Source organism: Chrysemys picta, chromosome 3, assembly GCF_011386835.1.
Source record: "Chrysemys picta bellii isolate R12L10 chromosome 3, ASM1138683v2, whole genome shotgun sequence".
Lineage (NCBI taxonomy): Eukaryota > Metazoa > Chordata > Testudines > Emydidae > Chrysemys > Chrysemys picta.
This window is the reverse complement of record NC_088793.1, coordinates 45,054,341-45,081,799: the sequence shown is the minus strand read 5'-3', so window position 1 is coordinate 45,081,799 and position 27,459 is coordinate 45,054,341. Positions and strand designations below refer to the sequence as shown.

The 27,459-nt window shown below is 40.2% G+C and overlaps 1 protein-coding gene across 4 annotated transcripts in view; it reads left to right on the top strand.

The window, feature by feature from the left end:
* Positions 1-27,459, top strand: part of CSMD1 (CUB and Sushi multiple domains 1) — a 1,932,406-nt gene that overhangs the window by 868,487 nt on the left and 1,036,460 nt on the right. For all 4 annotated transcript variants that reach the window (XM_008163737.4, XM_005289701.5, XM_065587776.1 and 1 more), the window contains one exon: positions 12,422-12,616. In XM_008163737.4, coding sequence (XP_008161959.2) covers positions 12,422-12,616 — 195 coding nt within the window. The remainder of the gene's footprint in view (positions 1-12,421; positions 12,617-27,459) is intronic.

The following is a 27,459-nucleotide window of genomic DNA, read 5'->3' as shown; positions in this document are numbered from 1 at the left end:
CTGAGTGCCAGTCTACTTAAAAGGGCAGCGTACTTAAAGGGGCAGCATGTGTCTTTCTCTGTCTCACACTCACCTACCAACACACACTTGTATTATTATTATATTATTATCATTGTTGTTACTTGATACTTCTCAAAGTGTGTCATTTTAGTTTTTTGACTGGTCTATGTATTTCATAATCGTAATTTCTCTCTTGCACTTAAATTTAATTCTTTGTTCGTTGTTTAGTGAGTTTTAAAATGCCTAACTTCTCCTGGCTGGAGTAATTATCCCTTTGGTAACTTTTAAAAAATATATATTATATCTAGGTTTTTTGTTTCTACTGGTGGTGCACATCTGCACATTACCTCGATATGGTGCACATAACAAAATTCATTCCGCACATGGATGGAAAAAATAGAGGGAACACTGGATGACCCTTTTATCTTTGCAAACCTAAGTCCTGCACCAATGGGGTAATCAGCTGGGAGCTCTGTGCTTCTCAGGTTTTTAATGTGATTTTTGTCTGGCATATTTTTCTGCAAGAAATCATGATTTTGCCCATAGTGTCACAGAGATCTTCACAGACACTGCCAGTACTGCAGGGAATCACTTTTTCTGTCTCCTTTGAGTTCTTATGTCTCTCTTTATTAAAAAGAAGGCTCCTCGGATCTATGATCATACAAATGATCAATAAAAAAGGCTTCCATTGAATTGAATACAGGATCTGCTGTGCCAGCACATCTTTTGAAGACTACTAAAATGAATCTTCAATTATAAGGATCTACAAACAGGTACCAAGATCTTGGTGTACAAGGCAATTGTCATCCCCCCACTTGTCTATGGGTGTGAGATCTGGGTAACCTACAAACAACATTTCAAGCAGCTGGAGTGGTTCCAGCAGTTCTGCCTCAGGAGGATTCTCAGGATCAGCTGGGAAGACCGGCGCACTAACATCAGCATTCTCTTTGTGGCCAACATCAGCAGTATAGAAGCGCAGGTCATTTCAAAGACGTACTGAAATTACATCTTAAAAAGGGAGGCATCAACCCAACAAACTGGGAGAACCTGGCACAGAACAGAACACAGTGCCACACCATACACCAAGCCACAGCTCACTTTGAGAACAGATGTGCTCATGAGACAGAGAAGGGACAAAGGAGGAAAGAAAGGGCACAACATATCAGACAACAACTATGTCTCCTCCAAGATTACACCTGTCACTTCTGTGGGAAAATCTGCAGAGCTAGAATTGGGCTCCTCAGCCACTTAAAAACTCACTAATAAAGCCCTTTGACAGAGATACATCATCCTCTCAGTGAGGGATAGCAAAAGAAGATTCTTTCTATTTCCTCACATTCAAACACAATGCTCTTTGGCGGCTTTGATGTTCTGGGTTTTTTGTTTGTTTGTTTTGTTTGTTATTACCCTCTTTTCCTTTCTTTCCTTTATCCTCCTATCCTGTTTGCCACTGAATATAATAGAATGAATAGTGTTCATTCCCCCTGTGCCCCAGCACACTTTTTTTTTCAGTTTTCCTTTTCCCACTCTAACTTTTTAAATGATGATGATATTGATGAAAAAAATTGAAGATGTGAAAAAGTTGCCTTTCAGAATGGAAATGACTTTGAAATTTTTCATGAAACTTTTTTGCCCATCTCTAATAACTATATGCATCTGCTACAAGATGAATATCTGAATCAGAAACAGCCTTTGTGTCTGTTCAGCCTGGGAGATTAGCATTACTTACATGGGTTAGTGCCTATGGGGGTTCCTTATTTCTGGATTGGGCCTATGGCAGAAAGAAGATCTTAGGTCACTTTAGAAAGCAGTGCTTACAATGGCATTGGAATAAATTTTCTGTTTAGGTTCATAACCATTGTAGTTATTGAGGTAATTCCTGTCCTCTGTGACAAGCCTGGTTTGTTCAGCAGGACAGAGTGGAATATATCCTTCCCCAGGTTGCTGTTGCCTTTACTGCATCCTTAAAGTTTCCATTGTCCCTACTGGTTCTGCAACCCAGTTATACCAGGGAGTAATCAATGATTCTGTGTAATGACAGATCTGCTAGTCCAGCTGTCCATGTGGTATCCTGATGTGAACTAGGAGCCATGACAGAGCTAGGCTCTGCAGCACATAGAGGGTGAAGACCCCTTATATCAACACCTTTGAAAATGGTTTCAGTCTTTATTCTTTTTTGCTAACATGGTATTTGATTTGTATACAAATATTGTGGTGTTGAGAAGAGTGAGTGAAGTGGAAATTGCCTCTGTCTTATTATTGTCTTCCTCTGGCTTTCTCTACTTCGCCTCCTAATGCTTTTTTATGTACACTTGTGCTATGCACACTTCTCAGGGTATTTAGGTATGAGACTAAATGTTAGTATGATACATTTCAGCCATTTGGCCAAAATGTCATGAGATCTTCATAAGATCCATTAAATATATGTATTTTATCTGTGCAATCTCCTGTGCCCTTGACTTTCTCCAGGAAGCTCCTGAACTTTTTCCTAGTGGTGCATTTCCAAAGGTGCTGTGCAGGTGATCTGGCTGACTCTTCCCCTTTGTGATGTCTCCCAGCTCTTCTACTCAAATGAAGTCTGTGGTATTATGAAGAACACAGGAGGCAGGAACAGAGGGCTTATGAGACAGCAAGTGGCAGGGTGGACTAGGCCCAGAGGCCCCTTGATGGAGGCCTCAGTGTCCTGAAACACCTTTCCCAGAAAAGGACCCGTAGAGGATTCCTCTAAGCAGCCTACTGTGATTGCAGGTGATGCAGCCAATCAGAGAGGCTGCAGGGAGCAGCCAATCAGGGCCCAAGAGGGCCATATAAAAGGAGCTGCAGAGCCATAGAATCATAGAATATCAGGGTTGGAAGGGACCTCAAGAGTTCATTTAGTCCAACCCCTGCTCAAAGCAGGACCAATTCCCAACTAAATCATCCCAGCCAGGGCTTTGTCAAGCCGGGCCTTAAAAACCTCCAAGGAAGGAGATTCCACCACCTCCCTAGGTAACGCATTCCAGTGCTTCACCACCCTCCTAGTGAAATAGTGTTTCCTAATATCCAACCTGGACCTCCCCCACTGCAACTTGAGACCATTGCTCCTTGTTCTGTCATCTGCCACCACTGAGAACAGCTGAGCTCCATCCTCTTTAGAACCCCCCTTCAGGTAGTTGAAGGCTGCTATCAAATCCCCCCTCACTCTTCTCTTCTGCAGACTAAACAATCCCAGTTCCCTCAGCCTCTCCTCATAAGTCATGTGCTCCAGACCCCTGATCATTTTTTGTTGCCCTCCGCTGGATTCTTTCCAATTTTTCCACATCCTTCTTGTAGTGTGGGGCCCAAAACTGGACACATTATTCCAGATGAGGCCTCACCAATGTCGAATAAAGGGGAACGATCACATTCCTCGATCTGCTGGCAATGCCCCTACTTATACAGCCCAAAATGCCGTTAGCCTTCTTGACAACAAGAGCACACTATTGACTCATATCCAGAGACAGAGACAGTTCCTTGCTGGAGTTGGAGGAGTGCAGGCGGTGCCCCTGGCTAGCCAAATGGAACTGTAGCATCATGGGCAGCTCAGCACAGGCAGGGACTGGGGCAGAAGGAAGAGCTCCTAGATGGCTGCTGGGCCTGAACTTAGATGATCTCTGAGGCAAGGGCGAAGCTTTAGAGAAGGCTGGAGCTGTGGAGTAGTGTCCCAGGGAACTGAAAGCAGTGTAGTTAAAGGGACATAGTGGCATGTGGCTGCTATTCTTATGGTCCCTGTGCTGGTACGTGGAGTCTCCCTGGCCCCCAGTAGGCCACTGGGGAACTGGCCTACAATTGGACAATGATAAACCCCTAGAAGGGATTCGGAACTCTTAGTGGCCCAGCTAAAGAGCTGGGGCTAGAGTAGACCAAGAAGGTAAAACCATTGCATCCAGAGAGGAAGCCCGGGGCTACAGCCTGATACCAGGGCTGGGACTATTTAAAGACCATAGACACACCTGCGTGCACATGAGAGGTGGTGTTACCTGTGGTTTTCAGAACCCAAAGCAGTGGTAATTTAACTGTTTCTCTCCAGGTGGTGTCAGGAATAAATCAATGGGAACACAGTTTTTCTGTCTGCTGAATAAAAGCATGCTTGCTTGTACCAATCATTTAAAACTACTATTTATTACATATTAAGAACACTCATACACAGTAGGTTTAGGACATCCCAGGTATAGTTACCCATAGTCTGAGATGGTTTTGAATGATCACCAGGTAGGCTTCCAGAGGGCCCTCTTTCAATCTAGCTGAGAGGGAGTTTAAATCTCAGCTCCTTACCTTAAGAAAAGCTCCCTTGGATTGTTTCAAGGTATTTTACTTTTACCTAAACTTTTTATAGCTAACTCTAACAAAACACATAACACAGAGTTCCCCAAAGTGTGGAAGGCACAGAGGAATGTTGGGAGGGGGGAGGGGCGTGGCTGGACCAGCCCCCACAGGGGGTGGGGAGGGAGCACCATCCAGTCCCTCCCTGCCGCCAGCTCTGCTCTGGTCCTACCCCCCCAGCTATGTCCCCAGCACCTGGCCCTGAGCCTGGCCCCATCCCCAGACTTGGGGTGGCTTTGCTCCTAGCCCCGCGCCAGCCCCCAGCTTTGGCCACTGGCCAGGGGCCCTGTTCCTGGCCTGGGCCCGAGGCTAGGGGCAGGGGTGGGGCCATGAGTGGAGTTGCACCTGGCCACGGTCCCGGCTGCCAGTCCCCAGTGCAGCCCGGCTGTGGCTCCATCTCTGCCCTCAGTCCCTAGCCACATCTCCATCCCTGGACCACTCCCAGCCCAAGACCTCAGCTGCAGCTCTAGCCTCGGTCCCCTCACTCCTGTCCGCATCCCCTGAGCTGTGCCCCGCCTCTGGGCCCAAGCTTCAGGGGGCGGGGAGTGACATGGACAGGGGTAAAGGTGGGGGCATGACACTCAAAAGTTTGGGGACCACTGACATAACCTGTAGTGACTCCTAGTGGTCAGCTTAATCAGCTCTATTGGGTCACTAATTCTCCTAATTTCAACAAACAAAGTCTCTCAAAACATTTCTAGCCAAAACAACAATATGGTAGGGGCACCTAAAACCAAAGTTGCTATTCACTCACTCTCTGTCCGATCCTCCCATTCTAATTAAACTGCAATTATACAGCTGTCTGGTCTTTTCTCACAAAGGCTGAAGATCATGCCAAGCTATGTGATATTTGATTTTCAGCTGGCAGTGACTGAACCTACAAAATGGCTGACTGCAGTTCTGTCAAGCTCTGGGGTACATGGTGGAATGTCAAATTCTGGGGTAACAGTGGGTACCATGCTATTACACAGCACAAATGAGACAGGACTGCCTGTTCAGCAGCTTAAGTTCAGGAAAGCTTCCTTAATGTTATCTTTACAGTAACAGAGGCAGAGGAGGAGATATAAAATAAATCCTCATGGAGCTACAGAAATCACTGAGGAGAAAAAGCAGAGAATGGTTGTGCTCTAATAATTAAATAGAGGGGAGAAAGTGGTGGGATAACAGCCCTGCACCAGCTCCCCTTCCCTTGACAAATCCCCAGGCCCCCTCACCTCCCTTCCTTCAATAGGTATGACCAGGGTTGTTGATTTGTTGCTGGTCCACCTTCTGTGTTGTTGCTGAGATGTACTGACTGCAACGTATGTCACTGCTGGCCAGTTTACAGATGATAAAACCTAGGTGCTCCTACGTGGAGGTAGAAGCACCCATTTTTGGAGCCTTCTGGACTCTTTCCCCAGAGCTTCATGAGCATAGTGTAGCTGATGGTCATGACATCGGCATAGCCAGATATGTTACACCACATGCCACTGAAATCGTTGTCAGACTCAGTATATACCTGATATGTTCAGCAGCAGTCAAGCAGTTGGTTTTGTAGCTTCTCAAAGTCCCTTTAATGCATTTAGATGTTCAATTCCCATTTAAAACTAATGACACTCGGTCTATCTCAAAATTCACTGCCTTCCTTTCCAAGTGAAAGGTATATTTCTTTGACTATTGTCTTTTCTAACATAAATACATTGCAATATATATAAAAAAATAGCCCTAAAACGTTATCAAAACCAGACACTCCACTAACTCACTTCTACCCCTGAGGAAAGGTTGAGAGAACAAACAACATGTGACAGATGTGGAATCACATTGCTTAATGCACAAATGGAAGGTGCTCAGATATTACAGTGATGAAAGAAGTAGAAGAACATATATAGATTAGAATCGCAGCAGTTGATTGTGTTCATTACAAGAAGCCATGATACATATTTTGATTTCAATATGCCATAATCTGTGTTGGTGTGTGTTTGTGATTCTGCCTGTGTTATGGTGAATATGTGACCAGTATTCTCAAGTAGCTGGTAAAGAAACTAAGTGGGTCTAGTAAAAGATTTAAAGGCAATCATCAGAAACAATACACACAGATTTTTAAATGTAAGAAAATCCCCAGCAACGAAAGCATATAGTTCATCTCCAGGCAGAGAACAAACTAACACATTTAAGATTCTGTTAGTTCATGTTTGTAGTGGTTTACATAGTGCATATACTTGGAGTTTTAAGCTTCAGCGAGAGTATCAAAAAGTCAAAATGTAAACAGTCTGATACAGGCCATCAGGGACCTAGTTTGCAAATGAATGTGTTTAATGAAATTTCATTGATTGTATGCACTCTTGAAAAATGCTGCCAGTCCTCAGCTAAATTTTTGCAGACCTTATGTGGTATAGCCTTTTGTCACTATACATTAATGAGTACTAATCCTCTATTTTAACACTGTATTTTTCACTTTTTCCTTGGAAAGGGTTTAAATATAACTTGCATCTAATGATTTAAAAGATTGGGTTAAACAATTGATATGACATCCTAATTAAGTCATTGAATTGTTACCATATGTAGTTACACAGTTTTACTGAATGACTTTTCTGTGAGCATAATTAGAGTGATAGCTAATGTTTACAACTGGGGGAGCCCAAACTTTGTCCATGCAGGGGTCACAATGACAACTTGATAGGAGCTTTTGCGGTGCACAAAAATGGAACAAAGTGCAGCTTTCTTCACATGGCAATATGGTTTCTTGAGACAATAGGTCCCAGCATGCCATGACCCATTTTGATCTGAACTGAGGCCTGTAGACTTCCTGGTCAATGCCAGGATCCTAAAAGTGAAGATGGGACTGTAGAACTCCGTGGGCTATACCTTGGCCATCAAATTTAACTATATATCTGCTTATTAAACACCAGTATTATTCTGATGCTTTAAACACATAGGCTCTATCTATTGACTTTCATCTAAAAGAAACGCAGTTCTCTGCAGTAAGTCAAACATAGGGAAAGTTTCTCAAGAACAATAATAGGTCAGCTCAGTTTCTGAAAGCCTTTATCTTCAAGGCAGTACTACCTTGACTGTCCTCAATGTCACAGTGGATACTAAATAACTTCAGATAATTAAGGGCTTTCATAAATGAGGATCCAGGAGCCTGCAGAGTTTATAAGCTCTACATGTGAGTGGCTGCACAGTTGGTAAATTGTATAGGAAACAGCATTTGTTCTGCAGACCTTATTAACACAGCAGGTGAATGACCTTTTATTGAGGAGCTTATATCCCACCTCCCTTATCTGCTGAAGTCAAATCTTAAGGTAGATCTCTGACCTTTGCATATGATAGCTTTGATCAGCTGGAATTTAAATAATCAAAGGTACCACTGTGTTACATATTTTTTTATGAAGCTTCAGAGGCCTAATACATTTTATGTGCACACCTCGAAACAGTAAAAATTGTGTAGATTGACCTGTGCAGCTACTTAAATTTACTTTGATGACATTTTTAGAAAAGGATATAAATAATGTAATCCAGTGCTTCATCTTGACAAGCAGTGGCATCTTGTGAACTATTACATATTTTATTGAGCTTGGCTGTCATTCTCAGATCACTCATCTTGTACTATTTTCAAGAGGCTTTTGCAAAATATGTGCCATCCTCAGAAATCAGGCCCCATTATTTCTAGTGGTTCTTCACAGATGCAGAATTAGGAAAACCCCATAGTCTGACAAAAGTCATACCTTAGAATAGCTTTTGTACATGGAGAGCAGGTGGAGTTGGTGCAGTATGATTTTGTCAGGTGTTAGCCAGTGCCAGCCATTATATATATTTGGCAGGTGTGTAAATAACCCTTAGACTGGCTGTGATAGCTTATTACTTGAGAATGCAGTTTGTCAGAATACAAGATACCTATGATTAATGTACCTTTTAGATAGCACACCCATTCTTTGAAACTGAGTTGTACGAACAGTACTACAGAAACTGACCTATGTTGAAACTGCAACAGATTATGGAGTCATAGAAATGTAGCACTGGAAGGGACCACAAGAGGTTATCTATTCCTGTCCCCTGTGTTGAGGCAGGACCAAGTATAGCTAGATCATTCCTGACAGGTGTCTGTCTAATCTGTTCTTATAAACCTTCAATGACAGGGATTCAACAATCTCCCTTGGTAATGTAATCCAGTGTCTAATTATCCTTATAATAGAAAGTTTTTCTCAATATCTAACTTAAATCTCTCTTGGTGCAAACGGAGCTGATTACCTCTCGTCGTACCCTTGGAAATGGAGAACAATTGATCAGTCCTCTTTACAATAAACTTACATATTTGAAAACTGTTATCAAGTCCATCCCAGAGTGTTCTCTTCTGTAGACTAAATATGCCCACTTTTTTCAACTGTTATAGTACTCTGTGTATTAAGAATTGCATTTGAAAAATAACAGGTAGGCTCTTGCTTCCAAGCCATGTAATAAATCTGAATCTAAGCCATGTAATAAAAGTCCTGAGAAATAAACAAAGGGACTGCTGCAAGTTTGACCTATTCTGTCTTGCACGATCAAAGACAGCTCTGGTTTTCCCAAACCATTTTCTAACAAAAGTCATTGCTAAAAATCATCTTTTTAAATATAGCCATCTTAACTTGGAAAGCTATTAAATTACTTGTTAATGTATAATGTGTTTATTACCCAATTTACAAATCAGTCTGAGTGATAATGCATTATAATGTTTATATTCACAGCCAATTACTCTAAGCTTGTAAAATGACCTCACCTTGTATTTATGTGAAATACATCACTTTTAGTGTTACATTTTTCCTACATATAATTAAATATGACTTTCCTTACATTTTTTCACCATAAATAAGTGCAATCTAAACAAACATCACAAAACCTATGATTTTTTTTGTTTCACTTTTCACTAAAAAGTTTAGTAGTGATTGGACGTCTAACATAATGAATGACAGTGAAAACGAGGTAGGATCTGACGCCTAAATGGAGAAAGAACAAGCTAAAAATTACTTAGATATCTTTAAGTCACCAGGGCCTGATGAAATTCATCTTGGGATACTCAAGGAGCTGACTGAGGCGCCTGAGCCATTAGAGATTATCTCAAAAGTCACAGAAGACCGGGGAGATTCCAGAGGACTGGAAAATTGCACTATATTTGCCCATCTATAAAACGGGGAATAAGAACAACCCAGAGAATTACAGACCATCAGTTTAACTTCAGTACCCAGAAAGATAATTAAGCAATCAGTTTGCAACCACCTAGAAGATAAGGTGATAAGTAACAGTCAGCATGGATTTGGCAAGAACAAATCATGTCAATCTGTCAATTTCTTTGACAGAGTAACAAGCCTTGTGGATGGAGGGAAGTGGTAGGTGTAGAATATCTTGACTTTAGTAAGGCATTTGGTACTGCCTTGCATGACCTTCTCATAAACAAACTAGGGAAATACAACCTTGATGGAGAGATTAAAATGTGGGTGCATAACTGATTGGAAAACTGTTCCCAGAGAATAATCATCAGCGGTTCAGATCCAGCTGGAAGGGCATATTGAGTGGGGTCCCATAGGGATCGATTCTGGATCCAGTTCTGTTCAATATCTTCATCAGTGATTTAGATAATGGCATAGTGTACACATATAAAGTTTGTGGAGTATATCAAGCTGGGAGGGATTGCTTGGGAGGATTGTTTTGAATTTTTATCCTAACTGAAGAAATGGTCTGAAGTAAATAGGAAGAAATTCAATAAAGGACAAATGTAAAATACTCCACTTTGGAAGGAACAATCAGCTGCACACATACAAAACAGGAAATGACTGCCTACGAACGAGTACTGCACAAAGAAATCTGGGGGTCATAGTGGATCACAAGCTAAATGGGAGTCAACAGTGTAACGCTGTTGCAAAAAAACCCCCAAACCCATCATTCTGGGATATATTAGCAGGAGTGTTGTAAGCAAGACACGAGAAGTAATTGTTCCTCTCTACTTCGTGCTGATAAGGCCTCAACTGTAGTATTGTGTCCAGTTCAGGAAAGATGTGGACAAATTGGAGAAAGTCCAGAGAAGAGCAACAAAAATGATTAAATGTCTAGAAAACATGAACTCTGAGGGAAGATTGAAAAAATTGGGTTTGTGGAGAAGAGAAGACTGAGAGGGGCATGATAAGTTTTCAAGTACATGAAAGGTTTTTACAAGGAGGAGGGAGAAAAAATGTGCTCCTTAACCTCTGAGAATAGGACAAGAAGCAATGGGCTTCAATTGCAGCAGGGGCAGTTTAGGTTGGACATTAGGAAAAACTTCCTAACTGTCAGGGTAGTTAAGCAGTGGACTAAATTGCCTAGGGAGGTTGTGGAATCTCCATGACTAGTGATTTTTAAGAACAGGTTAGACACACATCTATCAGGGCTGGTCTAGATGATATCGCAAGCTCCCTTCCAGTCCTATGAATCTATGAAATTAGTTGATATGAAGGTATCTTCTGGGTTGTTTTTCTGTAAGCTTGATCTTCATTCTGGAAACAATGAAGTTTCTAGCTTTTCTGGTTGCACATAACCTTAGTGTGACATATTGGTTCAAGCAGGAGACAGGAGGTTTTATTCCCAGCCTTGCAACTGACTCACTGCACTGCTTTTAGAAAATCATATAACCCCTCTGTAGCTTAGTTTACCTACCCATCTATAAAATAAGCAGAATATTTGCCTATCTCACCAGAGTGTTGCGTGACTTAATTACCACATTTAATGTTTGTCAAGTGCTTTGAGAGCCTCTGGTGAAAAGAATTGCATAAGTGTAAAGTAGTAGTATTTTAATGTTTTAGAAATCAATGCATCTGAACTTGCTTTCTATATTTTGATGGGGTTTTGAGTTAAGTGTAATTATGACCATTTCAATGCCAATGCTGCTAACGGCTATACTGATGAAAAACATGGGATATGCATCCAGCAAATGCACTTGTCTAATGCAGTGGGACATACCGGGTAATTAGCATTGATGTAGTGCTTTATGTCTCCAAAGTGCTGTACAGATATTAACTAATTAATCCTCTCAACACCCCTGTGAGGTAAGAATTGCTGTCTTTATTTTGCAAGTGGGGAAACTGAACAGAGAGGTTAAATGATTTTCCCACCACCACACACACATTTGGAAGCTGAACCATGAATTAGACTAAACCATTCCTTGCTCCTACTTTTCTGCTGAATGCATCTACCTCATGTACTCTGATGTTTCATACATTCCAATGGATATTCCATTGAATACAACTGTCAAATATACACACAGAATTCCAACACTAAATGTTTTAAACAATTTTAGCTGTATTGTTTTGGGATTGACTCTGATAGCAGGGGATTGGACAAGATGCAGGAGGACTGTTCCGGTCCTATATCTTTGTTCCTAAAACAACAGACATATAAATAGAGACCACTGCTAGGTCACCAAAACGGTGGTCTTGTTTTGTAGGTTGATGGATTCATTGCTAAAATTGATCGGTAGTTTAAACAGTCTGCATCAAAAGAACAATGCTTTCAAATGGTAGAGATTTTTCTGCAAAAAAGTAAGAATTCTGTCCATTCTCCCCACTCTAACATCATTTTTTTAGTCATTTCCCCATTTTCTGTCTACTCCTAGATTGATGTCAACAAGATTGAGCAGGCTATTTCTTAAAAATAAGAAATCTTCTAATACGTGGAATATTTTGAATATTGTCTCTATTGTGTCATCATCTGATTATCTATTTGACAGTTTCTGGAGTATTTAAGAATATTCTGTCCCAGCTTGTGGGAGAATTAGCTTGATTTATATAGCATTTTGTTGTTTGTCTGTGTGAGTCAATGGACGTGTGAAGAACTTATTGAGAGAATGCTAACTCCAAGGATTGAGTTTGAAATGTAGTTGTGAAAGTGGTGAGGTCCATAGTAAATCTTACCTCTTGTGAAAAAACATTCCATGGTTCAATTACAGGTTTTTTTATATTAGAAATCAAAGCAGAAAAAAAAGTGTTTAACAGTGATTCAGTAAGGATTTTATGTCACTTATAATGTAATATGAATTATCTATTTTCCCATAAGATTTAACTGTAACTTTTTTATCTTCTTTTTATTTCAACAGTTCTACCTAGCCACACTTGTGGAAACCCGGGAGAAATACCTAAAGGAGTACTTCATGGATCAAGGTTCAATATAGGAGACAAAATTAGATATAGCTGTATCTCAGGCTACATCCTGGAGGGCCATGCAATGTTAACATGTATTGTGAGTCCTGGAAATGGTGCATCGTGGGATTTTCCAGCTCCATTTTGCAGAGGTACAAAATGTGAATTAATGGAGAAAACATTTACCTATATGAATTAAAATAAATACAAAGAAGACTAAGATAGTGATGAAATAGAATATGTTTTTATTTTAGGATGGTTATAGGTAATGCTAACGTAACTTGTTGAATTCACTAGTTCTGTGTTAACTGACCATTATTTTTCTTAATGTCATTAAACTATATTGTTTTATCTAAAATATAAACCTGTGCAATGGTGGAATTGTAGCCCTGTATAAATTGGGATTCATAGTACTTCCCTAACTCTCAGTGGTTTGGTGTGGATAAATACATTAAAGACAGTGAGGTGCTCAGATATTACAGTGATAGACGTAGACCTGGGCAATTTTTAAAAAATGAATAGTTTATGCATCAAAAATGCAGTTTGGAGTCAGCCGACCATATTAATGAATACAGATCAAAATTGGTGAATAGTTTTTGCTAGATTTTATTTTAAAATGGACTGTTTAGTTTCAAAAGGTTTAGTTTCAATATTTCTGAATTGAAATGTTATGACTTTTTGTTTCAAAATGAGATTTCATTTAGAAATTTAGCTAATTTTAGTTTTAAAAGAGGGTATAAACCACCTCAAAATGAAACAAAGCAATCAAAAAGAAAAAAAGGGAAACTTGTTTTGAGTCAAACAATATTTTGTTCGAATCACCCTCCCTCCCCCATGAATGTTTTTCAGTTTGATGAGAAAAAAAATAAAATAAAAAAAAAAACATTTGTAATTGACGTGAAACAATTTTTGGGGATTTTTCAGTTTGGCCACCAAAACAAAAAAATCAATTTGCTCACTCTGTGTGAGTACCGCAGATAGTGGTCACAATTAAAGTGGTGATTGCCAACATTTGTCATAGTGTAGAAATAGCTGGCAGGTACTGACTTTTTTTTTTTTTTTTTTATACTTCTGCTATATCAGGACCAGAATAGCCCAAATTCTTAATCCATTCCCATCTGTAATAGTTTCTGTCAAGAATACCTTTCATTGAAAGCTTTAATAATCTATATAGAAGTACTCTAAATAGTGAAATTTATAAAAAAGGAGGAAAAAAAATCTCGATTATTAAGTTGTTAATAAAGACAAATCTCACAAAAGTTTCAACCATATCCAGTGTATGTATATTCAGTTTGGAGCAGCACGGGAACTCCATGTATTTTCTTAAATTGAAAACAAGAAGAAAATGTGTGACTTTTTTTCAAATCTGTCAGCTGTAGTAATCTTTTTCTTCAATAATAGTTGGTAAAATTTACACTTCTGTCTGAACTTTTTTAAGTTAATGGTGTTAACTGAGCATCAGTCTGAAAACACTTTTCTTTTTGATACTCTGCAGGGTGCTCTAAATACCTTCTGTTTTGAGAAATATTACTAATTCTAGCTGTATTTCCAATTTTAAGTATAGGGAATATCAGTGGAACTGAGTATTTTAAAAACTGGAATGAAATTAAGTGCACCTTCTGTACCTAAGTGAACCATACCATGGAATTCACCCCATTGAAGAAGAGTCAGATGAAGCCCTGAAAACCTCTCTAAAGCAGTGCAAGGACTAAATGAACTGCAGAGCCTTGTATGGGCCTTCTGTAACGGAGTGATCTTTTTCCCACCCATCAGAGAAATTATTCAAAAGATGCACTGAATTGTATAAGTAGAGACACTGGATTGCTGCATTTTAAAATCCATGTTCTGCTACTTTTGCAATTACTTTCCTTAATATTTTCAGGTGCATTAACAACTGTTGTCAAGTAATTATGTACTTGCTGAACAAAGTGGCATTTCTAATAGAGATACATGACTCAGGCTGGGGAAATTGCAACCTCAGTCTTGTATTTTGTTAACTATTCACTTTTCTGAACAGTTGTGGCAGGCTTCAAACAACATCACTAAAAGTATAGTGCTCAAGTGATACTTTATGGAATAGAATTGCAGAGCAGATTATATGATGTCATTCAAGGAATTCTGGCAGCACAGTGAAGGTCTAGCTAGTGTGTAGTTTTGAGGTAGCTTAGCTACTCTGCCATAAAAAAAACATATTTTAAGTTAATTCGACTACGGCAGATTTTCCTGGCACTGGAATATAATAGTGCAATGAGAAAAAATAGTTTTAGATAGATTTCCTTTTTAATGGAAACCACTTTGCCAGCAGGCTAGAAAACAGCTGAAAAAGAGAGAGTTACCAGGCACGTGACAAAAAGTGGAAGCACTGCTAAAAATTGTCCATGTGCTTTCATGAGGTAAGTCAGAATAGTCATGGATATTTCTTCTACTACTGGATTGGTTAACTGGGCAGTTCACATATACAAAAAGATGGAGGGGAATGCTTGGATAGCTATCCCCACAAAGCACTTTTCTCCTTCTGCACTGACATTAAATCCATTTAAAAAAGACACACAAACAAAAGCCTAGAATCTTGACCCCAGTACACAGCACACAAAAAAGCCTTAAAGTTGGCCTGAGTGGTCAGTTGAGTAATCCCCTGCCATAGGAGAACTTGATATCCAGGTGATGTAGGGCTGGTGTTGCAGACATGTTGCAAAGTTCAGCTGGCAGGGTCAAATCTTTCAGTTGTGTGCCTCCAAATCCCTTCATTTCTTCTACTCTTCCATTTTTGCTCATTTAGGTCAAAGATCTCTCTCACCCCCCAACGTCTCTCTCTCACCCCCTAGCATACCTCCATCACTATGCTGTTACTGCCTTTCTCTTCTTTGGCTCTTTCAACTTGCTGCTGTGGCACATATGCCTGATACGGCGCTTGTAGCATTGTTTCCCTGTATCTCTGAGCAGTAGCACCCTGATCCCTCTCTTCACAGAGTTCAGAATGTCCTTGTTAAAGGTATGATGGTATTCTACAGAGATGGTGCAAAACACTGCAACATGTGATATTCATATATACATAATGGTTCTGCAATAGTGTTGCCTAGTACTATAGTTTTATAGAGGTGATGGTTCATGGAGGTGCCTGTTTAAGGGCAAGATACCTATCCTATGCTTACTTATCTCAGAGCTTGCAGGCTTGGAGCAGTGGTAGCACATTACATATTTGAATGCAGAACATCAACACTGTATGAAATGGGGTACCTATTTTTTAAAAAAATGTTTATATTGTGTTTGTTTCCAACCTGATTTGTCACCAATGCCACATGTGTTGCACTTCTTATACTTCACTTCACATCTTCCTCCACTTCCTGACTCAGCACACATCTCAACCCTTCTCTCCATTGCTCTCTTCCTCCACCATCTCCAACTCTGTGCATGTATTTAATGAAAAATGTATACATGTTATATCTCATTTCTCTCTTTCCCCTTCCAAACTACTGTCTTCCCCTTCTACAAGCCTACATTTGGGTGATAAGGCCTCAAATAAGAGCCCACAAAATAACCAGTAGCCCCCTTTTCATTTCCCAAAAGTGCTCACTTTTTTGTTCTGGGGGGGGAAATGAACAATTTACAAATGTACAGTTTGAGATAAATATCTGATTTGCGCAAAAGGAAAACTTTAGTATATGTTGTGTGAACCAGAAGGATTCATTCAAGCTCTAGTGTGAAATAGTAAAGTACAACTCTGTAATGTTTTAAAAATGTAATATCGTTTTCTTCAGTAACTATACTAGCTGCGGATTTATGATATGTCACTACTTCTAAAAAGGACCTAGTATATTTTTTTTAAGAATCTCTAGTTGATTATATTTGTATGAGTCTAGATTTTTCTGAAGCTGACACTAGGAATACAAATTGGGTTAGTGAGCTTACATTTGTAGGCTTTCCATCAGACTATGAAAATAATTAAGGTGAAGAAAAGTACATATAGGGAATTATTGTCTAAGGAAACATAATTATGGGAGGGAAATAAAGAGTACATAAAATAAGAGGTAAACTAAAGATATAGGCAGCTATGAGCCAGGAAGGGCAAAAGGGATCAAATAAGTAATTAATCGGGTTCCAAAATTAAAGGGGGTGATTGGAATATACATCTGGGAAAAGTATTTAATCAAGAAGATGCTCAATGTATAGAGATGAGTGAGAAATTAAGGAGGTGGAAGTGATTCAATAGTGAATAAAAAGATTTTTAAAAAGTAGTTTATCTTGCGTTAGTAGTAGGGAAAAGAAGTCGTCATGTAAAAGGTCTGATTGAGGTTCAGAGCTAAATACTTTTCTGGTCTCCCCACTGAGTGGAAGGGTCTGAATGGGAAGAAAAACATGAATAGAATTGTCCCCTGGTCAGAGATGGCAAGTTTTTGGAAATTAACTTTTGTCTATTTCTGCAGAACCTACCAGACATTAAAATATTAGTATAACTTCTCATTTATGTGTGTCAGGTCAGATGAGTCACTTATCTAAACTGTGAATAGCCATATGATCTCCTCTTCCTCCTTCCTTCACTATTCCCTCCCAAATAGGTGTTATCTTGGTCACATCAAAAATCTCTCATTTGTTCTATAAAGCATCCAGAACACTTTTCGGGGCTATGTAAACAAAAATAATAAACAGTTGACCAAAAGGGCCTCCTTCCTGATTCTGAAAGCTAAAATTTTGCTTATTTTTACCATCTTGGAAAATCATAACGTATGCATCTTACCCATAAATAAACACACAACATGCAAGCAATCTATACGAAGAAAAGTTCCATTTACACACTTATGCAAATTTTAACTAAAACCATTGTTTTCTACCTTCTTGGTCAGCTTTGATCAACTTTTCTTGCTTATTCATTTTCTTGCTTATTCTTGCTTATTCATTTTCTACTGAAAGAACTGCTAAGTCCTCTCAATAACTCTCATTCCTTTTTTCTTAGCTAGTAAACCTTTAGTAAGTTTACTATAGAATTGGCTACCAGAGTTGTCTTTAGTGCAAGATCTAAGGTACTAGTTGATCTAAGGTAAGAGATTGGTCTCTTGGGACTGGGAACAACCTGGATGTGGGGTGATTTTTGGTGTAAGTGACCATTTATCACAAAGTCTGGTTTTCTGGGTGGCAAATAGACTCAAGAGTCTAAGGGGACTGTCTGTGACTCTATGCTAAGACTGGTATAGAGATCCATGAGTTCGCATTTGTTACTGGCTTGGTGAAATCTAATTATAGAACATACCACCCGTTTAGGGTGTCTGCCATGTTTTCTGATAGTCTGCTCTGAGGTAGGCACTCACAGTAGTGAGCCACTCCAGACAGCATTACACTCCCCTTTCAGTCTCTGCAGGCTCTGCTGTCCCTCTTCAGGCAAGGACAAGGCATGCTCCAACCTCCGAGCATCCCCCTTTGGGTGTCCAGTTCCTAGTCCACTGAATGCTCACAGAATTTACAAATAGCCAAAGGACTAGTACACACCAGCTTACCAATTTCGCCTCAGAATAACCGCTCACTGAGCACACCAGTACTTAGATATGTTGATAGTGAGAACAAATATAACTTTGTTAAATAAAGAAGAGAGACTAGAGAAGAACCAGGCAGAGTTAATGGAAACTTTGGGTTACATATAAAATACAATTATACTATGCCGGCTAGACTTTAAACTTAATGAAGAAGATACTTTCCTGATCTAATAAAATTTAGCTCACCCAAAGTCTTTTTCCCAGTGATTAACCACCAGAGTGACTGTGATCTCTGTTCATAAGATAAGCACACTGGCAGTTTCTCCCCTAGATGAAGGATACTGGGTACACCTCTGTACCCCTACATATTCAATCAATCCATTGTCTTTACTCGTAAACAAGATGCACACCTCACCATCCCTGTCCCCACCTGCTGGTTGTTGTCCCCTCCCACCCCCAGTCCCACCCCAGTACATTTCTTTCCTGTAGATTTGGCTCCATATACAAATAGACTCACATTGTAAGATACATGCTACATAATGGTCAGCCACAGAGATAGGTGTCTCCTACCCCTTGCCTGAACAGAACCTGTTTATCACCTTCTGGTGATTTGTCTTAACGTACATACTTTAATGACATAGTTTTTAGTATAGATGAATAGCTCCTTAAATAAATATAATCCAGCCATACATCTCACAATGATTAGTACAACCAGTGCATTACTGGCTATTTGCAGAGATCTCACATGCCACCCTTTGACACATTATTATGTAGATATCAGACCCAAGGTATACCTGTAAACTCCTATGCATCCCTTATGCCCTCTGCCAGTTGATATAAGGGATTCCTTATGTTACACTCACCCAGGGACGTTGCATTACACAAATAGATGTGGAAGAATCTATGAAAGATTTCCTTCCCCAGAGGAGAACACCAAATATTCTTGTATCGCTAAGGCATTGGAACAGGCTATTTTGTTTATCTAAATGATCTGAGTCATTACAGTGTTTGAGCTCAGAATAAAAGTGTCAGACTGGAAGGGAATAGAGACTGGGCAAATCAAGTGCCATTCAATTGTTTGGGGGAAAGCAAAAGAGTTATGCTATACAAGTTTTTATGGAGTGCACAGGGCTGACTAGCTATGCATAGGAGAGGTGGGATCATGGCCATACTCCTGCACGTATATAGACACTTGCCCTGATATGTATCAATAGGAGAGATGGAAGGGCATGGAAAAACATGAAATGCGACCAGGTCAAAGGTGCAGGCAGAGGTTGTGATGAAGTGCCTTGAAAACAAGGATAAGAAATACTGATTTTATGTACCATGCAATTGGGAGTCAGGGAAGTGACTTAGAAGGGATGATGTGATGGAGGCAATGGCCAGAAAAGATGATTTTGGGAGAAGCATTATGAAAAGACTAAACATGAAGAAGGTTGAGGAGATGAAAAGAGGAGATAGCCGACATGATAGGTAAGACAATTTTCTACAAATTGCAGAACTTTTCACATGGATAGCCAAAAGATGTGTACAGTGCCTAACTGAGTAAAGAATTAGAAGGATAATAGGCTCCACTTCATTGATCATTAAACAAATGTGAAAATCTGGAAAGGTCCCTAAATTTTCCGTAAACACATTTTAAACACACAACGCAGAGTCAACCTGTGGAATTGTTTCTCAGAGGATGTTGTGAAGGCCAAGACTATAACAGGATTCTGGCATATTGGATAGTCATCCTAGCACCTGTGCCTATTCCCATGTTTTGGACAAAGTGTTTGTTGTTAAATGTAAAGTTGTTATGCGTGAGGATGAAATGGATGATTTTGGCAATGTACTTGGGGGTGGATTTCTGAGTGTTGTTCATTGTCTTGTAGATATTTGAAGCAGGTAGTAATGCTGTCATGGTGAGGAACATTGGTGTATAGGAAGGAACATACATTGTGGCAAGGATGGTGTTCTGAGGAAAGTTATTAATGTTGTGGAGTTTCTGGAGGAAGTGTGTTGTATCCTGCAGGAAATGGCCCTTTTGTGATGTGAGTAGTTTGAAGGTGGTTTCTGTGAGTTCTGATATTTCTTTTGCAAGAATACAGTGGCCAGATATAATGGGTCTGCATGGTTCCCTTGTTTGTGTAGATTAGGAAACATGTAAAATGTCCTTTGTCCTATGACTGCAGAGGTGTTAACTGTCCACTTCATTTTAAGTGGTTTCCTAAAACATGTGTGAACCCCTTATGCTTAGCAATCTGCTTCACCTTGGACACTCTGGTTACCTTCCCTTGACCTGAGGAAGAGCTCTGTGAATCTCAAAAGTTTGTACTTCCACCAACAGAAGTTGGTCCTGGAAAAGCTATTACTTCACCTACCTTGTTTTTCTCATATCTTGGGACCAATATAGCTACAACACTGCAAACAATTGACACATATGTCAGTTTCAGCACAGCTATTCCATAGCAGCCATGAAACTGACAAGAATGTGAGTTTTATATCAGCACCTCCCAGGGTCTGTACCTCTGGGGGAGTCACACTATTTGTACTGCCTCAGAGTCAGGGAAGCCCAGGCCTGGGGCAATCCACAGGCCAGGGCTTTCAAGCCTGCCAGGTTCCCAGTTCCACGACAGAAAAAAGAAAACCTGACTATAATGGAACAGTGTAACTGAGTATTTCAAAAGTGCTGTCATATATCCCAATAAGGGAATTTAACTACAGTGAAATAAACTAAGGCTCCAACATGCTCTGCATGGGCAGGCCACTCCATAGCAAAAGAGTCATTAACTTGCAATGGGAATTAGGATTCTAAATTGCTTATTACTTTTGAAATTTTTACCCCAAATGGAAAAATATAGAAAAATAGTTCCCCTTGAATCTTTCAGTTATGTAGTAATCCTAGGTGTTGCTTTACAAAAATATTAGTTGAAAACCAAATTATGAGACATATGAGTGATTTTTAGAAAGTCTCTTTCAAAATGCCCTTCTGACTATAATCCAGGAGTATGGCTTGGAAATGAAAAGGGGAAACTTGCTGAGTGACAGATTATTTTTACATTAAAATATTACTTTTAATATTAATTGAAACAGCCAACAGGAGACTTGAGACCATAGAGATGAGAGTTCTTTGGAAGATGGCAGGTATAAAGTGGAATAATTTTCAGACAAATAAAGAGAGAGAGTAGGACATGAAATCAGGGTATGGGATTGGCTGCAATTGAAAAGATTGAAATGATGGGAATACTATGGAAGACAAACAGATGATGGAATGCCAAAAAAAAAAAAAAAAGAAAACATAACCCAGATCAGTTCGACCTAGAGATCGACCATCGACTAGATGGTGGGACATCATATGCAGGAACGTGACCATGGTGGGCTTAATGGAAGAACAAGTCATGGACAGAAATGAATGGTGAAGCTGTTCCACTCCTGGTGTCTGTAGAGATGTTTTAGCATAAGAAGACTATTATTAGTAAATACTTACTATATGTATCTCACTCTCAACAAAAAGAAAATAGTGTTTCTTAACAAATTTGACATTTTTAGAATATTTTTTTGTTATTTAAATAGTAGGAAGAAATGTGACTTCTGGCTCAGTTTCCATTTAAAAGAAAAAAGGAAAAATATGTTCTGGCATTAGTTTTTATAGATTTGAAAGTGGGAGTAAATAGTCCAATGGTTAAAGACCTAGGTGCCATCTGGATATGGAGTTAATCAATGAGTTATTTGGTAAATATGAAACCCTTCACATCATCTTAACGCCCATACCCAATGATATTTCCGGACTTTATAAATCTGGCAGTTCAACAATTTGTCAGTTGGCCCAGACACATTCTCATTACTAAATTTATATCACTGAGATATTTATAATGGCAGTTTAAAATGTTCAGGTTCATGACATTAATTATTTTGTCTGTTTTTTTATATATTCATAATTTATAGATGCCCCAATTCAAATATCAATAGAAATGATTACTTGTGATAATTGTATTGATATGTTTTCTGAAGTTAGGAATTATATTAGTGAGATAAAATTATATGCTTTTCAGGAATGACTTAGGAAAAAATGCCACTTACTAAAGAACTAGTAGCTGTTTCAGTGATACTTTTAATAAGTCATGCTAAATAATGCATGCCCATGCTTCATTTAGAACTCTTTAAAGCTGCAATTTTCTTTAATTGATCAGCCTTACATAATGTGACTGGAAATGACAATATACCACTTGCTGGTGCTTTATGAAATGTCAGTCAAGCTTTTTAATTTAATCTATTCTGTTGCTAGTGATATAGAGGTTAAGGAAAAGACTTGGAGTGACATAGCAGGAAAAAAACAGGTTGTGTTTTTATAGCTGACTATGAATTCTGTAATATTTAAAACACAGCTGTGTTTTTATCAGCTATTTTACAGCAGTAACATAGTAAAATGAATCCTAAATGATCTGTCAAATCAGGACCATGCAGTGTGAAGTAAAATTGAATGGAACAGCTTTGGTAATCTGAATCCAGGTTTTAAATTAAGTTTAAAAGAGTTAGACTGAATTGGTTTAACTGCTGTTTATTTTATGTGCTGTGGGATAAGTAAATAAGAACAAACTCACACTTGAGTGATTGCAGTTTGTTTATTTATTAATTTGTTTAAAGATACATGACAGCATAAAGCACTGGGCGGGGGGAGCCAACCCCCCCCCAACTTAATTGCTATAAATTGCTGACTGTTAGATCCAGCAAAATTAGTATATGTTACCTAACCAACAAAAGCAAAGAAATCCTCTGCTGAGCCTACCCCCTGTCCTTAAATTTCCCTCATATGCCTGTTTAGCAGGTGATATATTATAGAATACTTCATTTTGTATACTGTACCGCTATGGAAGTGCCACATTTGCTCTATATCTAAAACAAAGTTGAGGTTAACATTTAAAGCAGGGATAATACTTCCTTGTTAGGTAAGGAAAAGCTAGTAAAAAATGCTTAATTATATTTTGTGAGTTCTTTTTTCCCCAGAAATTTTCCTTGAACATTTTCATTTTAGTCAAAAAACTATTTCTGGTTGAAAATGTGTCCGATTTTTCACCACCTCTAATATAAAGTGTGTGTTTTTGTGTGTGTGTGTACGTGCATGTGTATATGTTCTAGGAAGTCGAACCCATTTGAGTTGACACCTCTTTGAAATTATTTTGGGAAATCTAACCTCTAGCAAAGAAGTACTTGAAGTCTGAGGCTTTGTGAACACTAAAATAACATTGTTGTAGTTACACAAGTGCACACTCTTAATGTAGCCGTGCTGCATATGTTCAAAGTGGGGTATAGATGACAGCTCAATCTTGAAACATACTAAATTAAGTTGCAACAATGTGAGCCCTGCTTTGCCTCAGCATAAAGCGTCTATGCTAGGGATTGTGCAAAATCTCTAAAATCAGTGGCACTGGCTATTTTGAACCTGTTTAAATGTGCCCTTCCCATTTCTAAACTGTGCTCATTGGCTTCAGGGTTCTTAGTATGGGGGGTTGTTGTTAGTCTGCACTACTGTCCCCCACTGAGCAGATTTGCTGCCAATGGTGACAGACAGCCTGGGTTCCATGGGCTTTCACTAGCAGGGCACAGTGTGTGGACTCAGTCCACTAAACGGAATTCCCCCAAAATGATCAGTTATGCTATTAATTGACAAAGAAGGGATCCTTGGGACCAGGACTATTTGGTCTAGAGCAGTGGTTCTCAAACTTATTCTGCCACTTGTGCAGGGAAAGCCCCTGGCGGGCCGGGCCGGTTTGTTTACCTGCTGCGTCTGCAGGTTCGCCTGATCGTGGCTCCCAGTGGTGGGCTGAGGGGCTTTCCCTGCACAAGCGGCAGAACAAGTTTGGGAACCACTGGTCTAGCGAGGGCTGCAACAGAAGCACTAAGCAATTCATATCTAATCACTGCTGGCTAGTCACCGCTGCCAACACAAAGACAAGAGAAGATGAACCCTGGCATCCCTTTCAGGTTGGGTCATATCATGACCTACCTCAAGGGGGCAGTCAGAGCCCAAGAGCTGTCTGTAACTCTGAATCAGCAAGTGTAGAACATAATGTTAACTGCCCTGGGGGAGAGGAGCAAACATTATGGTGGATCCAGGTTACATCTAGCTGTAATACACCCTTGTTAACTAAAGAAAAGATACTCAAATTTTGGCCAACCCTGTAACAAGAACCCCAAAGAAACAAACAAGAATAAAAAAGACTGGCAGAATCTGGCATCCCTCAGATTAATTTTTTTTTAAATGATTCAGTCCAACCCTGACGTTGGTGCTGACCCCAGTAGAAATCAATATCTCTATATTAGTTTGTGTGCTGAAGTATTGGCACAAAATTTGTCAAGTTAGTTGTTTTCTCTACTGGATTAGAAGATAATATGAAGTGAAGTGTTTGAAATTTACAGGGACCTCATTCACTTGAAATCTAGTGAATTAAAATAGTTCCACGTAATACCGTTTTACCTGACACTGACTTCCCCGTCTCATTTCTTGTGGATTTTGTCACTTTAAAATGTTTTTTATTGTCACTACTGCTTTAAATTGACTAACTAACTCTACTTGGGAAATAGTGAAACTGAGTATACACAAAGTACTCTAAAATTCACAAGTAAACAAATTAGAAAAAAATAGTGATTTCCCACTCCTCAAATCTTTTCAGGTAGCTGTTATTTCTTTTTTTCTTAAAAGCAGGCACAAATATTTGAGGAAGGATTTAAAGGTTGATAATGTCCCTTTCAGTTATGAAAATGTTATATGAGTTACACATGCTGTGTAGAAAGACTTATAGGTTTGGATCCTTACAAGTTTGTACTCCACATTATTAAAAAAAAAAGAATTTGCACATTTAAAGTTACAAATTATAGTATTGGAAGGGGAGTTATAAATATGGCCTGATTGCTCAGAAAAAAAGGAATGTTTTATTAGCGTGAATCAATTTTGGTTTCTATGGGTATGTCTACACTATGGGATTATTCTGAATTTACAGAAACCGATTTTTGGAAACAGATTGTATAAAGTCGAGTGCACGCGGCCACAGTAAGCACATTAATTCGGCGGTGTGCATCCATGTACCGAGGCTAGCGTCGACTTCCGGAGCGTTGCACTGTGGGTAGCTATCCCATAGCTATCCCATAGTTCCCACAGCCTCTCCCACAATTCTGGGTTGAGATCCCAATGCCTGATGGGACAAAAAATATTGTCGCTGGTGGTTCTGGGTACATCCTCCCCCTTCCTCTGGGAAAGCAACGCCAGACATCCGTTTTGCGCCTTTTTTCCTAGATGAACACTGCACTGCGGATGCCATACCACGTCAAGCATGGAGCCTGCTCAGCTCAAGACAGAAGTCATGAACATTGTAAACACCTCGTGCATTCTCGTGAAATTTATACTGAACCAGGACCAGAAAAACCAGGCGAGGAAGAGGAGGCGACTGCAGCGCGGCGACGAGAGTGATGAGGACATGGACATGGACATGGGCACAGAATTCTCTCAAACCGCGGGCCCCGGCGCTTTGGAGATCATGTTATTAATGGGGCAGGTTCTAGCCGTGGAACGCCGATTCTGGGCCTGGGAAACAAGCACAGACTGGTGGGACCGCATAGTGTTGCAGATCTGGGATGATTCCCAGTGGCTGCGAAACTTTCGCATGCATAAGGACACTTTCATGGAACTTTGTGACTTGCTTTCCCCTGCCCAGATGCGCCAGAATACCAAGATGAGAGCAGCCCTCACAGTTAAGAAGCGCATGGCGATAGCCCTGTGGAAGCTTGCAACGCCAGACAGCTACCGGTCAGTCGGGAATCAATTTGAATGGGAAAATCTACTGTGGGGGCTGCTGTGATGCAAGTAGCCAAAGCAATCGCTAAGCTGCTGCTACCAAAGGTAGTGATGCTGGGAAATGTGCAGGTCATTGTGGATGGCTTTGCTGCAATGGGATTTCCTAAATGTGTGGGGCCATAGATGGAACCCATATCCCTATCTTGGCACCGGAACACCAGGGCAGCCAGTATATAAAGCGCAAGGGGTACTTTTCAATGGTGCTGCAAGCACTGGTGGATCACAAGGGACGTTTCACCAACATCAACTGGGATGGCCAGGAAGGGTTCATGATGCTCACGTCTTCAGGAACAGTATGTTTAAATGGCTGCAGCAAAGGATTTACTTCCCAGACCAGAAAATAACTGCTGGGGATGTTGAAATGCCTATAGTTATCCTTGGGAACCCAGCCTACCCCTTAATGCCATGGCTCATGAAGCCATACACAGGCAGCCTGGACAGTAGTCAGGAGCTTTTCAACCACAGGCTGAGCAAGTGCAGAATGGTAGTAGAATGTGCATTTGGACGTTTAAAGGGATGCTGGCACATGTTACTGACTCGCTCAGACCTCAGCCAAACCAATATTCCCATTGTTATTGCTGCTTGCTGTTTGCTGTGTGCGCCACAGTCTCTGTGAGAGTAAAGGGGAGACCTTTATGGCGGGGTGGGAGGCTGAGGCAAATCGCCTGGCCACTGATTACGCGCAGCCAGACACTAGGGTGATTAGAAGAGCACACCAGGAAGCGCTGCACATCAGAGAAGCTTTGAAAACCAGTTTCATGACTGGCCAGGCTACGGTGTGAAAGTTCTGTTTGTTTCTCCTTGATGAAAACCTGCCCCCTTGATTGACTCATTCTCTGTAAGCAACCCACCCTCCCCCTTCAATCACAGCTTGCTTTCTAAGGAAATAAAGTCACTATCGTTTTAAAAATCATTTATTCTTGATTAATTGATTATAAAAAGAGGGAGAGAACTGACAAGGTAGCCCGGGTGGGGTTTGGGAGGAGGATAGGAGGGAAGGAAAAGGCCACTAAAAAAGTTCAAAGTAATGACAGCCTTTTGGTTGGGCTGTCCACTGGGGTGGAGTGGGAGGATTCTTACATGTCTGGGAGAGGAGGCTATGGAACATGGTGAGGGGGGAGGGTGGTTATACAGGGTCTGCAGTGGCAGTCTGTGATCCTGCTGTCGTTCCTGAAGCTCCACCAGATGCCGGAGCATGTCCGTTTGCTCATGCAGCAGCCCCAGCGTTGCATCCTGCCTCCTCTGATCTTCCTGCCGCCACCTCTCATCTCGAGCGTCTCTCCTCTCCTCACATTGGTCCCTCCTGTCCTCACGTTGGTCCCTCCTGTCCTCACGTTCACTGGCCTCTTTCCTGTACTTTGAAACCGCGTCCTTCCACTCATTCAGATGAGCTCTTTCATTGTGGGTCGATTCTATGATTTCAGAGAACATCTCGTCTCCCGTCCTTTTTTTTCACCTCCTTATCTGAGATAGCCTTCGGAATGGAGGAGGGAGGCTTGAAAAATTTGCAGCTGCGGCAGGGAGGGAAAAAAGGGAGAGAAATATTTAAAAAGATACATTTTACAGAACAATGCTTATACTCTTTCACGGTGAACAACACTATTCACATTACATAACACATGTGATTTTGGTACAAGGTCACATTTTGCATCTTATTATTGAGTGCCTGCGGCTTTGGTGTTAGAGAGCACAGACGCAG